This window comes from Gekko japonicus, unplaced genomic scaffold (genome assembly GCF_001447785.1).
Source record: "Gekko japonicus isolate JY-2015 unplaced genomic scaffold, Gekko_japonicus_V1.1 scaffold2312, whole genome shotgun sequence".
Lineage (NCBI taxonomy): Eukaryota > Metazoa > Chordata > Lepidosauria > Squamata > Gekkonidae > Gekko > Gekko japonicus.
Window position 1 is genome coordinate 186,533 of NW_015162019.1, and position 11,378 is coordinate 197,910.

At 50.8% G+C, this 11,378-nt stretch overlaps 1 protein-coding gene across 1 annotated transcript; it reads right to left on the reverse strand.

Annotated features, from left to right (window-relative positions):
• Positions 1 to 6,893: 6,893 nt before the first annotated feature.
• On the reverse strand, positions 6,894 to 8,695 carry DIRAS1 (DIRAS family, GTP-binding RAS-like 1). The gene has a single exon (XM_015405497.1). The coding sequence runs from the start codon at positions 8,673 to 8,675 to the stop codon at positions 8,079 to 8,081; it is 597 nt and encodes a 198-aa protein (XP_015260983.1). The 5' UTR covers positions 8,676 to 8,695; the 3' UTR covers positions 6,894 to 8,078.
• Positions 8,696 to 11,378: the final 2,683 nt, after the last annotated feature.

Genomic DNA, 11,378 nt, shown 5'->3' on the forward strand with positions numbered 1-11,378 from the left:
CAGCTATAGCAGGCCAATGTGTAAGGACAAGACTGCCGCCACTGGGGAAGCAAGTGGGCTCTTGGCCCCTCTGTTTGCAGTAGGGTTCCCAGCTCCAGGTTGGGGGATACCTGGAGATTTTGGGGGTGGAGTCTGAGGAGGGTGGGGGTCGGGGAGAGACTTCAGTGAGGTATTATGCCAGAGAGTCCACCTTCCAAAGTGGCCATTTTCTCCAGGTGAACCAATCTCTGTCGCCTAGAGATCAGTTGTAATAGCAGATCTCCAGCCTCTGCCTGCAGGTTAGCAACTCTTAATTTGCAGGAAGCTTGGAGACAAAAGGCACACCTTTCCCCAAGCAGTGTGGGGACACCCCAACAGGGCTCTTTGTCCCTGCCCCTCCCCTTTGGCATTCCCCCCCCCTTCCATCTCCATCTCCTCCATCCCCAAAGCAGCTGGCTCCCAAACGTCAAGGGAGCAGATGGTTTCCACAGCAACCTTCCGAATGACGCATTTTGAGATTTGCCAACCGAAAGCCTAAGGGGGACTTGCCATTTCTGATTTGGGGTGCAGTGGTGAAAGAAGTGGCAGAAGAAGAGGAGAGAGAGAGCGCACACACCGAGCATAGGCTTGCATTCAGTTAATGCGCTGCAGATGTCCCAACACACACACACACACACACACACACACACACACACACTTCATGCTCACTCAAGCCTTTATAAATAGGTGCATTCCCCTCATCTTAATAACAAGGCAGCAGCAAGGCCGGTGGGTACACTAAATCTACTTTAAACACAAGTGATCAAAACACGAGTGGTACGTTCAGACAGTGCAAGCAACACTGCCGTAGACCCCTATTTGTGGGTCATTCCTGCACTCTGCGTCTTCTCACAGGCACAGTAGAACAACACTTAACAGTGTACAAGTGATGTGTAGGGCTCTGAGGCTCTGGTTGGCACGCAGGAAAGTCCTGGGTTCAGCCTCCAGTTAAAAGATCTCAAGTGCTGGGAAAGACCTCTCTCTGCTGAGGCCCAGGAATGCTGCTGCCAGTCAGAGTAAGCAATACCCAGCAGTCTGGTTTTGTGAGTCACTTTCCTGTACACCCTAAACCCCAAAGGACCATTTCATCATGGAGGACAGATGTGCATTCTCAATAACTCACCGTGAAAGCCATGGGGTGGTCATCTCAGCCAAGGTCTGACGCCCTCACAGGAAAATGCTCCTGTCGGGGAGGGCCCACACCAACGCTCCCTCTAAGCTGTTGAGTCTTGTGAGCAAACATTAAACTTTGTGCGCTACCGGCACTAAAGTTGCAAGTGAGCGATTCAGCTACTGCATACATTACTCTGCTCTGGAGCCCTCCTTCCTGAGCTAAAATGAAACAGTGTGAGCTGGAGGCTAAAAGACTGTGAGCTAGCTCACACTAACTCAGCTTAGAGGGAACACTGGCCCACACTTGAACAGAATGCGTATTTTGCACAGAGGAATTCCCACGTGGGGACAAGTGCAGCCTGCCTATCATGTACCCTGTGACTTTCCCAGCATCCTCACCTTACGAGGGACCTTCAGCCAAAAGGTAGGCAAAGACCTCTGCTCATGACAGGCAAGCACCCAGATCAAAATCCCATTTTTTTGTTTTGTTTTAAGAGAAATGCCACCTGGGAAGGGGTGAATGTTCAGTGCAATCCTTAGCAGAGCCACACTGTGTGGAGTCCACTGAAATTAATAGGCTTAGAAGGGTGTGACTTGGCTTAGGATTGAACTGTCGCATGAGGCAAGAGGTAATTGTTCATAAAAATTGCCACCGCTCACCCACCCCCCTCCATTATTTAAAGCCCTCTGTAGCCTTGCTTTCATTACAACTGTGCCACAGCCTTGTGTGCAAGGGCTCCCTAGTCCTCCAAGGGCACCCCCATCTGAAGGCACTGGATGCAGGAACCTTGCTTAAATGAAACAGATCTGAATCAGGTCGTCACCTGGATGAGAGGCTTCTTGGGAAGCCCCACACCCATAACACCACCTGGAGCTTCATGAACAGAAGCATCACACGAGCACACAGAGCTGCCTTCTACTCAATCAGACCCCTTGGTCCATCAAAGTCTACTCAGACTGGCAGCGGCTCCCCGGGGTCTCAGGCGGAAGCCTTTCACATCACCTGCTGCCAGATCCTTTAACTGGAGATGCCGGGGACCAAACCAGGGACCTTCTGCATGCCAGGGAGAGGCTCTGCCATTGAGCCATGGCCCTCCACACTGCATTCTGAGGACTTGAGCGGTCCTCGCGTCACTTTGCTCACTGGTGGCAGGGCTTCCCCCAGAACAGAGTGTTCTGTTCTGGGCTTCCTGGGTCACAAGGACATGAATGACCCCGAGAGGCCAGATAGGCAGAGGTGCAAAGATGATGGAGCAAGGCTGATAGGAATGTCAAAATAGCCCTGGAGTAGGACAAGCCTGTATGTGGGTCTGAGCTGAGCGAGCCCCACAGAACTGCCCGCACCACCAGGGCCAGTTGGCTCAGTGTGCTTCTGGCCACCAATGGCAGGGGCCTATTGGGAACTTTCCCAAAGGGCCAGTCCACCCTTGGGTACAGAGGTACATCCTGAAAAGCCAAAGATGGTGCATGGGTACAGCAGAGGTGCAGAACAATCGGGCAAAGTGACACTGCCAGTTTTCAAATGCTGCAAAGTAACTTGGCAATCGTAGCTCAGGTTCTACCCTGAATTTCCTAGGAGGCAGCCACAGTGATGATAGGGGACTTCCAGGGAAGCCCATGGAGGCCGTACTACCTGTGAGGACAGATGAGCTGCAGAACAGGTTGTCCCTCTTCCCTTGGAAAGGGCTAGGCAGACATATTGCGGTGACCTGCAGTGTTCTTTCCCAGGACAAGGAACTGGAACAGATTATCCAAAGGATTCCTCCTCACTCCACGGTGAACCCAAGAACCAAGCCAATCATGGGTGGACATGGGATAAATTCATTTTTTTTTATTCATTCATTCAAGGAAGACTATTTCTAGAATAAAGGCTACATTGTACCATTGGTTTGTTTCCATTTTATTATTACATTGTTATATTATTATTAATATTATTATTTTCTCATTTCTTTTCTCTTTAAAAAGCCAGTTATGCACAGTAGCTAATATCGTCATGCTGGCATCGAGAGGAAGTCTAATAACGACGGTTTATTTACAATGCAAACGTTGCCTTTCGTTGTTGTTTTTTTAGGAGTTTTTGAAGCACCATACATTATTCAAGACGTGTTTATCTTAGCTGGGAAGATGAAGAGGTCTTTTGTATCCTCAGACCGGTTGGATTATACCGCATGTGTAAACCACAGTTTCTCTCTCACTTTTTTTTAAAAAAAGAAAAAGTCTCGGCTTCCTTTCAACGTGTTTGAACCTCTGCACTACTAAAGCAAGTAGCCCAAAACCTCAACCGCAAGGTGCGCCTGCGTCAAAGGAAAGCGTGAAATTCTTGTGTAGAGCAAGGTCATGCGAGTGGGGTTTCATTAAGGCCCCAAGCCTGGGCCATACACCTGCTCCTCCAAGAGCAAATATGGAGACCAACCAGCGAGCAAGTGACCGCTGCTTTAAACGGGGGGGGGGGGGGGAACAGATACAAATACATGTCCCATAAGGGGATAGGAGAGAGAACCTTTGCAGTTGTCCTTTAACCCATTGTGCTGGTCCTGCACAAGGAACCATAGAACTTAATGGGGCATAGCAGCCCTTGTGCAGGTCTAGGGGGGGCACCTCCTCCCCATATAAACACACACACACAAATTTATATATATATACACACAGTAACACTAGGGAACAGCAGGGACGGGGCCATGCACTCTCTGTGCCAAGGTAGTCCAACTTCTGTTCCAAGGGCCAACATAGGTGCTTTATTAAAAGAAACAACTGGTTTGGATGATGCCATGTAGGCAGATTTTTTTTTGTATGGGTTCGTTTTTGCATCATCTTGGTCTTCTTCTCCTAGTGTCGTTTGAGGGAGAGGTGGGCAAAGAGGCACGCACCGCCCAGAAACTCTGCCCCAACTCCCAAAACACTTTAGCCTCCCCCACTCCCATCTTCACAGGGTGAACTTCCGAGGCCATAGTAGGGATAAAGGTTGCTGAAATGTTGCCTCAACGCTCCCCCAGAAAGGTGCGAAAAGCAGCTCTGGGAAGGGGGGGGGGATTGGGATCAGGAAGGAGGAAAAACCCACTCTGTTCCCATGGCGTCATGGCCTCGATATGAATCGGGGTCTCCCACAGGTTCACACTAAAAGCCACACGAGACAGCTGACTTGTGGACCTTTTAGAATCCTTGACTTCAAGATGGCTTTTACTTAGTTGACAGCCATTCTACATTTGTCTGGCATCCGGGAAAGGGTACTTCCCTTCCCCCCTACCACTAAAGCTATTTCTGAATTCAACACAGATAGAGGTTCCCTTCCTCATTTTGGATTCACAACAAACTTCTTGGATGTGCCAAGCCCAAAATCCATCTACGTACACCTTCAGCATTTTAAATTCATCTACCCACCCATCCTAAGGAGAGCTGCAATCCCGAGGGGTAGAACCAGGTATGGACAAAAACACCTCCAAAGTGCTGCCAGAATGCAGGAAAGGGTAACCAGGGAGAGACAAAACCCAACAGAGGACAGTAGAAGCACCCCGGGGCTATCTTGGCAAAAGCACTGCAGCAATTCCGTTGAGTTCAGTACTGTTGAGCAGTTCTCCCTCTCTCTTCCACCTGGAGATCCTAGAAATCTGTCGTGTATGAGAACGGATCCCAGAAGATCCAAACGCACCACCCTGCCAAGCTCACCCTTCCTTCCCACAACACGACTACCTCCAAATTCAAGAGTCGCCTTGGCCTGGCCCAGCATCCCAATACCCCAGCTTCCAGCTCCACAGATGTGAAATCTGGTGTCCACACCCCCTTCCTCAGCTGCAATTGTGCTAAAGTCAACTTGCTCTATGAGGAGCTTGAGGTGTTGTGCTTTGGCTGGCGAGAGAGAATATTGGGGCATCTTAAAATGGGTTCCCCCGTCTCCCAGGCCCTGGGGCTGGTGGGACATCCACAGTGCTAGAATTGATCTTTAAAAATGCATACTCCCGTCCTTCCTTCAAAAGAGAAGTCCAACGCTATGGGTCAGGCAACGGCAAGCAAAGTTCAGTGGAGATGTTTTGCCTGAGCCAACCACAGCTCAGCCCTCGGTTCAAACCATCACCGCCCCCCCCCCACTTCCACGTTTCCCTACCCAAATTCCTGTTTTAAAAAAGGAACAGAACAGCCGGGTTTTTCCCTCTCTGCAATTTTGCAAGAGATTAACAACTGGCTTAACCAGGTGGGTCAAAACCAAATCAGGTTTGTGTTTGTCCCCCCCCCCAATTTTTTTTTTGCACAGACTGATCTCAAATGCCAGTGGCTTTCTGTAAAGCTACTCTTTGATTAGGGCTCAGAATGTGCAAATGGTTTAGGCCAAAAAAAAAAAAGTGGTACAGCAAGCTGCAGGCCAGAGAAAAGGAGGGCACAGATGAGAGACAGAATGGAAACACAGTATAGAGAAAGACAAACGCCCATTGCAGGGAAGCACCCCACCCCACTACAATTTCCGGAGCCCTTTTGCCCACTCTGGTTTGGGATGCCACAGATCTGCTCCGTTAGTGGTGCCATGTTCCTCCAGGGCAAAGCGGCATTCCCTCAATGCAAGACACTCTTGTGGGAAGGCTCCTTCCTTTCAGGAAAAAAACACCACCCCTAGCGGAAGAGATCTGCAGAACCCTAACCCTTTGCCGGCACGTTTCCCAAAACTTATCATTTCAGTCATAGGGGCCAGGCAGTAAAAACCACGACAGCTGAGATTCCAAATTCTGTGCTGGGTAGCATTCAGGAGCCGCATCCAGTGAGGTCCTTTCACTGCGGAGCTTCTCCCTGCCACTCGGATGTACTCTCAGACCCCAATGACTGAAGACAGGGAGGGAGGAAGACGTGGTAGTAAGCAATCTTCACTATCCCATCTGGAGCTGCTTGCTCAGGCAAGCCAACATCTCTAAGGATTCCCATGCCACCTTTCCCTGCACACAAACAAACCTCACCATGACACCGCCCACTGCTACACTCCCGCCTTCCTTGAATCACTTGCTGCTTAACATTTTAACACTAAATTTTGTATGTGTGTGGGTGGGGGTTTGTCTGAATTGCCTTGAGGATTTCAGCGCACAAGGAAAGCTCTGTTTGATGCACACAAAAGTTTTTTTGGGGGGAATTAATATGACTCTCCTACCTAAGATCCAGGAGTGGCTGTCTGTCAAGTCCCACACAAGGGGCCACTTGGGTTTTAAAACCATTTTCAATCATGACACTTACTTGGGGGAAAAGTCACTCTCTCTGCCGACCTTATCTTGCAGGTATGTGGCAAGGGATAACCCCAAGTATGCTGCCCTGAGCTTCTTGAAGGAATGTGATTTAAAGGTGTTTTATTTTAGATTAGATACTTGTTGCGGGCTGGGTGCTGCTGCCACTCTTTTGTTCTGCAAGCTGACGTGTGAGGCCGCCGGGCAAAACTGTAGAAGCCACAATACGGGTCTATTCTGCTACAAGATTTGCTTCTGAACTTTTAGAGGTATAACCCTCCCCCCCTCGAGCCCTTTGGCTAGAGTGGGATATCATTTCAAATAAATAACTGGGCAGCTGCTGCTTTTGTCCTCTCACTGGGCCGGCTGGTTCCACTTGGCCTTCCCCAGTTCCTCGCCTCTACTGCCTTTCCTTGCCTTCTACGTCAGCTGAATACTCACCTCCTCCCTAGAAATGTGCTGTTCTTTTTGTATTTTAGTTGCTTTAAAAATAAGACACTATTTTTTTTTTTTTAGAAAAAGCAAAATTAAAGAAGTCTTAAGTTGAAATGTTCAAAGTTTGGCATATTGGCAAGAGGGCGGGGAAGGGGGACGGAGGAAGGTAACATCTGAAGACCTGCTCTGGACAGGCGCCTTCCTTCTGTCCCTTTAGACGGGCTCTGCTCCCGTCCGCTGCGTCTTGCTGTGCAACAGGCGGGGGAATCACTCATTTTTCAGAGGTGAACACAAGAGTTCTCTCTCGGCAGAGTCTGTGCCGCCGAAACGCTTCAGCCCTGCGCCGTCCCCCTCGTCGGGCGTCAGAGCCACCCGTGCCGCTTGGAAGTCCTCCTCGGATCCGTCTTGAAGTTCGAAGATGGCAAGAGCTCCACGCTCAGACCTTTGATATGTCCACTCATGTCCCTTCCAGCTTCTGCAGGCACCCTGAGACAGCGTCATCTTACCCAGCGGGGCTGCGATGACCAAAGGGACCTCCAAGTGTTGTCTGTCAATCATCCTTCTGGATTAAAAAAAATAAAATAAAGGGGGGGAGTGAAGTGGGGGGTGGGCGGGAGGAAAAAAGCCAACTCGTCTGGGAATTGTGCCTTTCTGGTTTTGTGCAGCTCACAGGCAAAAGATCAGGGGAGAAGGGGGCCGAAAGAGCCCCCTTGCATTATTTGGAGTTTGGGAAGAGTCCCTTCCCCCCCCCACCCCATGCAATGCAGCAAGAGTGTCTCTGTGCACCAATCCGTGCTCCCCGCTGTGCAATGTCGATCTGTTCCTGCCACACGGGACCCCCACCACCGTGCAGAGGTCGTTTCCAAACAGGGGAATCCTCCTCTGCTCCAACCGCAGACCACCTTCCAAGAACAGCATCGCCTCAGGCGGGAGAAGGGAGACTTCCTCCCACCGTGCCCCAGTATGGCCAGGCTCCAAAGTTTATCCTCCTCCACTCGGGACAGTTCAGGAGTAATAAGCAAAGGAGGGGCGGGGAGGGGAGGGGGGGGAAGAGAGATAGTTTCATCTCCAGCTGCAAGAAGGAGTGCCTCTCCCATGCAATATTGCGTTGCTCCATATTGGATGGAGGGAGCCAAGAGGAGAAAGAATCGGCAAGTGAGCTCGAGGTGTTTCAGCATCCCTAATGCCGTCACAGCGCTAAGATGCAAAGAGGGAGTGAGAGAGAGAGAGGTGAGGAGTGGGAATGTGAACGAGAGTTTGGAGTGTGGACACCGACAATGGAGAGGAGGAGGAGGAGAACGGAGAAGAGGGACGGTTTCACATGAGACTGCACTTCCCCTTGATTTTGTCTGTCCTCTTCTGCTTGTTGGACCTCTTGCCGTCGATGTTGAGGCTCATGTTCCTCCTCTTCTCCAGATTGAGCAGCTCTTGGAAGAGCTCTTTGACGTTGTAGTTCATCTTGGCCGACGTCTCCATGAAGGCGCACTTCCACTCCTTGGCCACGGCCTCGCCCTCTTTCGTCTCGACCTCGCGCTGCGTCTCGTCGCACTTGTTGCCCACCAGCATGATGGGGATGCTCTCCACGCTGCCTTTGATCTGCACGATCTGCTGGTAGATGGGCTTCAGCTCCTCCAGGGACTGCTTGCTGGTGATGGAGAAGACCAAGATGAAGGCGTGGCCCTTGGAGATGGAGAGGCGCTGCATGGCCGGGAACTGGTGGCTCCCCGTGGTGTCGGTGATCTGCAAGGTGCAGACGCTCTTGTCGCAGCTGATGACCTGCCTGTAGGTGTCCTCGATGGTCGGTATGTACGTGTCGCGGAAAGTGCCTTTGACGAAGCGCAGGACCAGGGAGCTCTTCCCCACGCCACCGGCACCGAAGACCACCACGCGGTAATCATTGCTTTGTTCCGGCATCTTGAACGACGGTCGCCGCTATCGCACCTGGGAAGGAGGAGAAGACGAGAAGGCAGTCAGGCAGAGGAAGAGGTGGCGACACTGAACTGATGTTGCCCTAGAGCTCTCTGCTAGTGGACAGCGTCGTTGAGTTGCAACCAACTTACGGCAACCTTGTGGGATTTTCTGCGCCGCAACCAATGCTCCCTCTAAGCTGTGGAGTCTTGTGAGCAAAAATTCTACTTTGTGAGCTACCGGGATTAGAGTTGTGAGCGAGCGAGTTGGCTGCTGCATTAAATTAGTTTGCTCTGGAGCCCTCCTTCCTGAGCTAAGACAAAAATGAGTGAGCTGGAGGCTAGAAAACAGTGAGCTAGCTCACACTAACTCAGCTTAGAGGGAACACTGATTAACCCTGGACTTCTTTGGCGGTCTCCCATCCAAGTACTAACCAGGGCTGACCCTGCTTAGCTTCTGAAATTGGGCTAGTCTGGACCAGCCAGGTCAGGGCATTTTACTTTCTTAGAAAAACAAACAAAGTAACTTTCACCTTGTCTCTCTCCCAACAGGAACTCAAGGTGGATAAAAAAAACAAAAACCTTGATCTGCTTGTGTGCTCGCTTACTTCTGCACTCAAACTTGCCTTACGTTGAAACAGTGCTTAGACCTGGAATGCAGGTTGCCTTGCATAGAAAGGGCACCCCCCTCCCACACACACACACCCTTCCAGCCCAAAGAATCAACCAATGATCTGGTATGATCAGGTCCACGACTATGAGCTGAAGGTTCTCTTGGGGGTGTTTAACCTGCAACGGCTTCTTCGCTCACAGACGGCTGTGGCACAGTGGGAGAGCCTCTGCTTTACATGCAGAAAGGTCCCCGGTTCAGCCCCTGGAATGTCCAGCTAAAAGGGTCATGTGGCAGGTGATGGGAAAGACCTCTCCCAGAGACCCTGGAGAGCCACTGCCAGTCTGAGCAGACAATACTAACCTTAATGGACCAAGGTCTGATTCAGTATAAGGCAGCTTCATGTGTCCTCACAAGAGGGTGCAGCCCAGCCTTCATATACCTGTGGGGGAGCTCTACTTGGCCAAGTGGGATTCCTGGTCTATACGTTTAGAAAGGGCAGGAGGATACCAGTTCTTTAAAGGTAAAGGTACCCTTGCTCGAAAGCCAGTCGAATCCGACTCTAGGGTTGCGGTGCCCATCTCTGTTTCCAAGCCGAAGAGCCAGCGCTGTCCGAAGACGTTTCCGTGGTCATGTGGCCGGCATGACTAAACACCAAGGCGCACGGAACGCTGTTACCTTCCCACTTAAGTGGTACCTATTTATCTACTTGCAAATTCTTGCTTTCGAACTGCTAGGTTGGCAGGAGCTTTAGAAACTTCTTTAGAAACCAGTTCTTTAGAAACGTCAAATAACCCATGGCTACATGTACAGAGACTCTCTTCCCTCTTCCCTCATGTGCATACACAGACACACTCTCATTCGGGATGCTGAATATAGCATTTCCAAAATCCAGCCCTTTTGTGGCATTATTGCCGAAGCAAAACGAAAAAAAGAAAAAGAATCCCACCACGCCCCCACCCCCAATTCTGAAAAAAGGACCTCTGTCAATCTCCGCAAAAGCCTTTTTACTCCAAATTTCCTGCTTTGCGTACTGGAAAAACTAAAGCTGACAGAACCGATCGATTCTGCACCTCCACCACCATCAGCCGCTCCAGGCCCCGGGGCGGATCCTTCTGCTGACACCAGCCCTCTGCTGCTCCAGTTGCAGTGGGAACAGCTGGGGAGGTGGGTGGAGAGGCCTTTTACATCTTCTTACTAAAGCCACATTGACTAATCAAGGGAGGCTGCTGGCAAGAAAGACAAGGGCAGGAAAGACAGCCTTTCAGAGTGGCTCATCAACTGTTTTCCCTCTCTTGAGTGTGTGTGTGTGGGGGGGGGGGAGGAAATGCATGAGACAAGAGCTGCATTCGTCATCCTTTAGCAGTTTCTGAAGGGGGTGGTAGTAAAGAGACAAGAGGTGAGTACGCCAGAGGTGCTTAATCATTTGTGTAGGAACAAAGAAGAGGCTTGGTGACTGGGAGAAACCGCATTGCAGAAGATGATGGACTTTAGAGTCATTCATTCAGGAACTTGTGGGGTGCCGGCTCAAACCTGGGTCCTGCAGAGCTAAGCGACTGCAGTGGTTGGTGGAACTCATGGCTACAGGATGCCGATCAGCTCCCTCCCCCAGCTTCATGCATTTGTCGGGGCCAGCCTCCTTGCACAACACTTCTGAGTTCTGCCCACTGCCTTGGCTGCTTTGTACTCTGGCTGTTCTTTTCCCCGTGCTTTGGGAATCCTACCAACAATGATCAAAGAGACACTTCCAGGCAGCAAGAAGCTGCAATGTGAGAAAGGGGGGGGGGAGAGGAGATTTCCAAATGCTTGTGTCTTTAAAAAACGGTAGACGATCGGGAGGAGGAAGGTTAGAAGCAGTGCTTCGGAAAGCAGGTCTTCCCTTCACAACAAAAAGAGAGAGCACTGTGTGGTTATGATCCACCCCCTTCTTTCCTGCATCAAATCACCCAGGGAGAACCCGATTCAAGCAGCTGTTTCTCCCTTTCACACATATGCACCGCCAACAGTGGCTGGAGAGGCTTTTTTTTCAAAGCAGGGCGTGTGGAATCTGCCTTGAGAGGAAAACAAGCCCCCCCCCCCCCCCCCCCCCTTTCCCCTTTC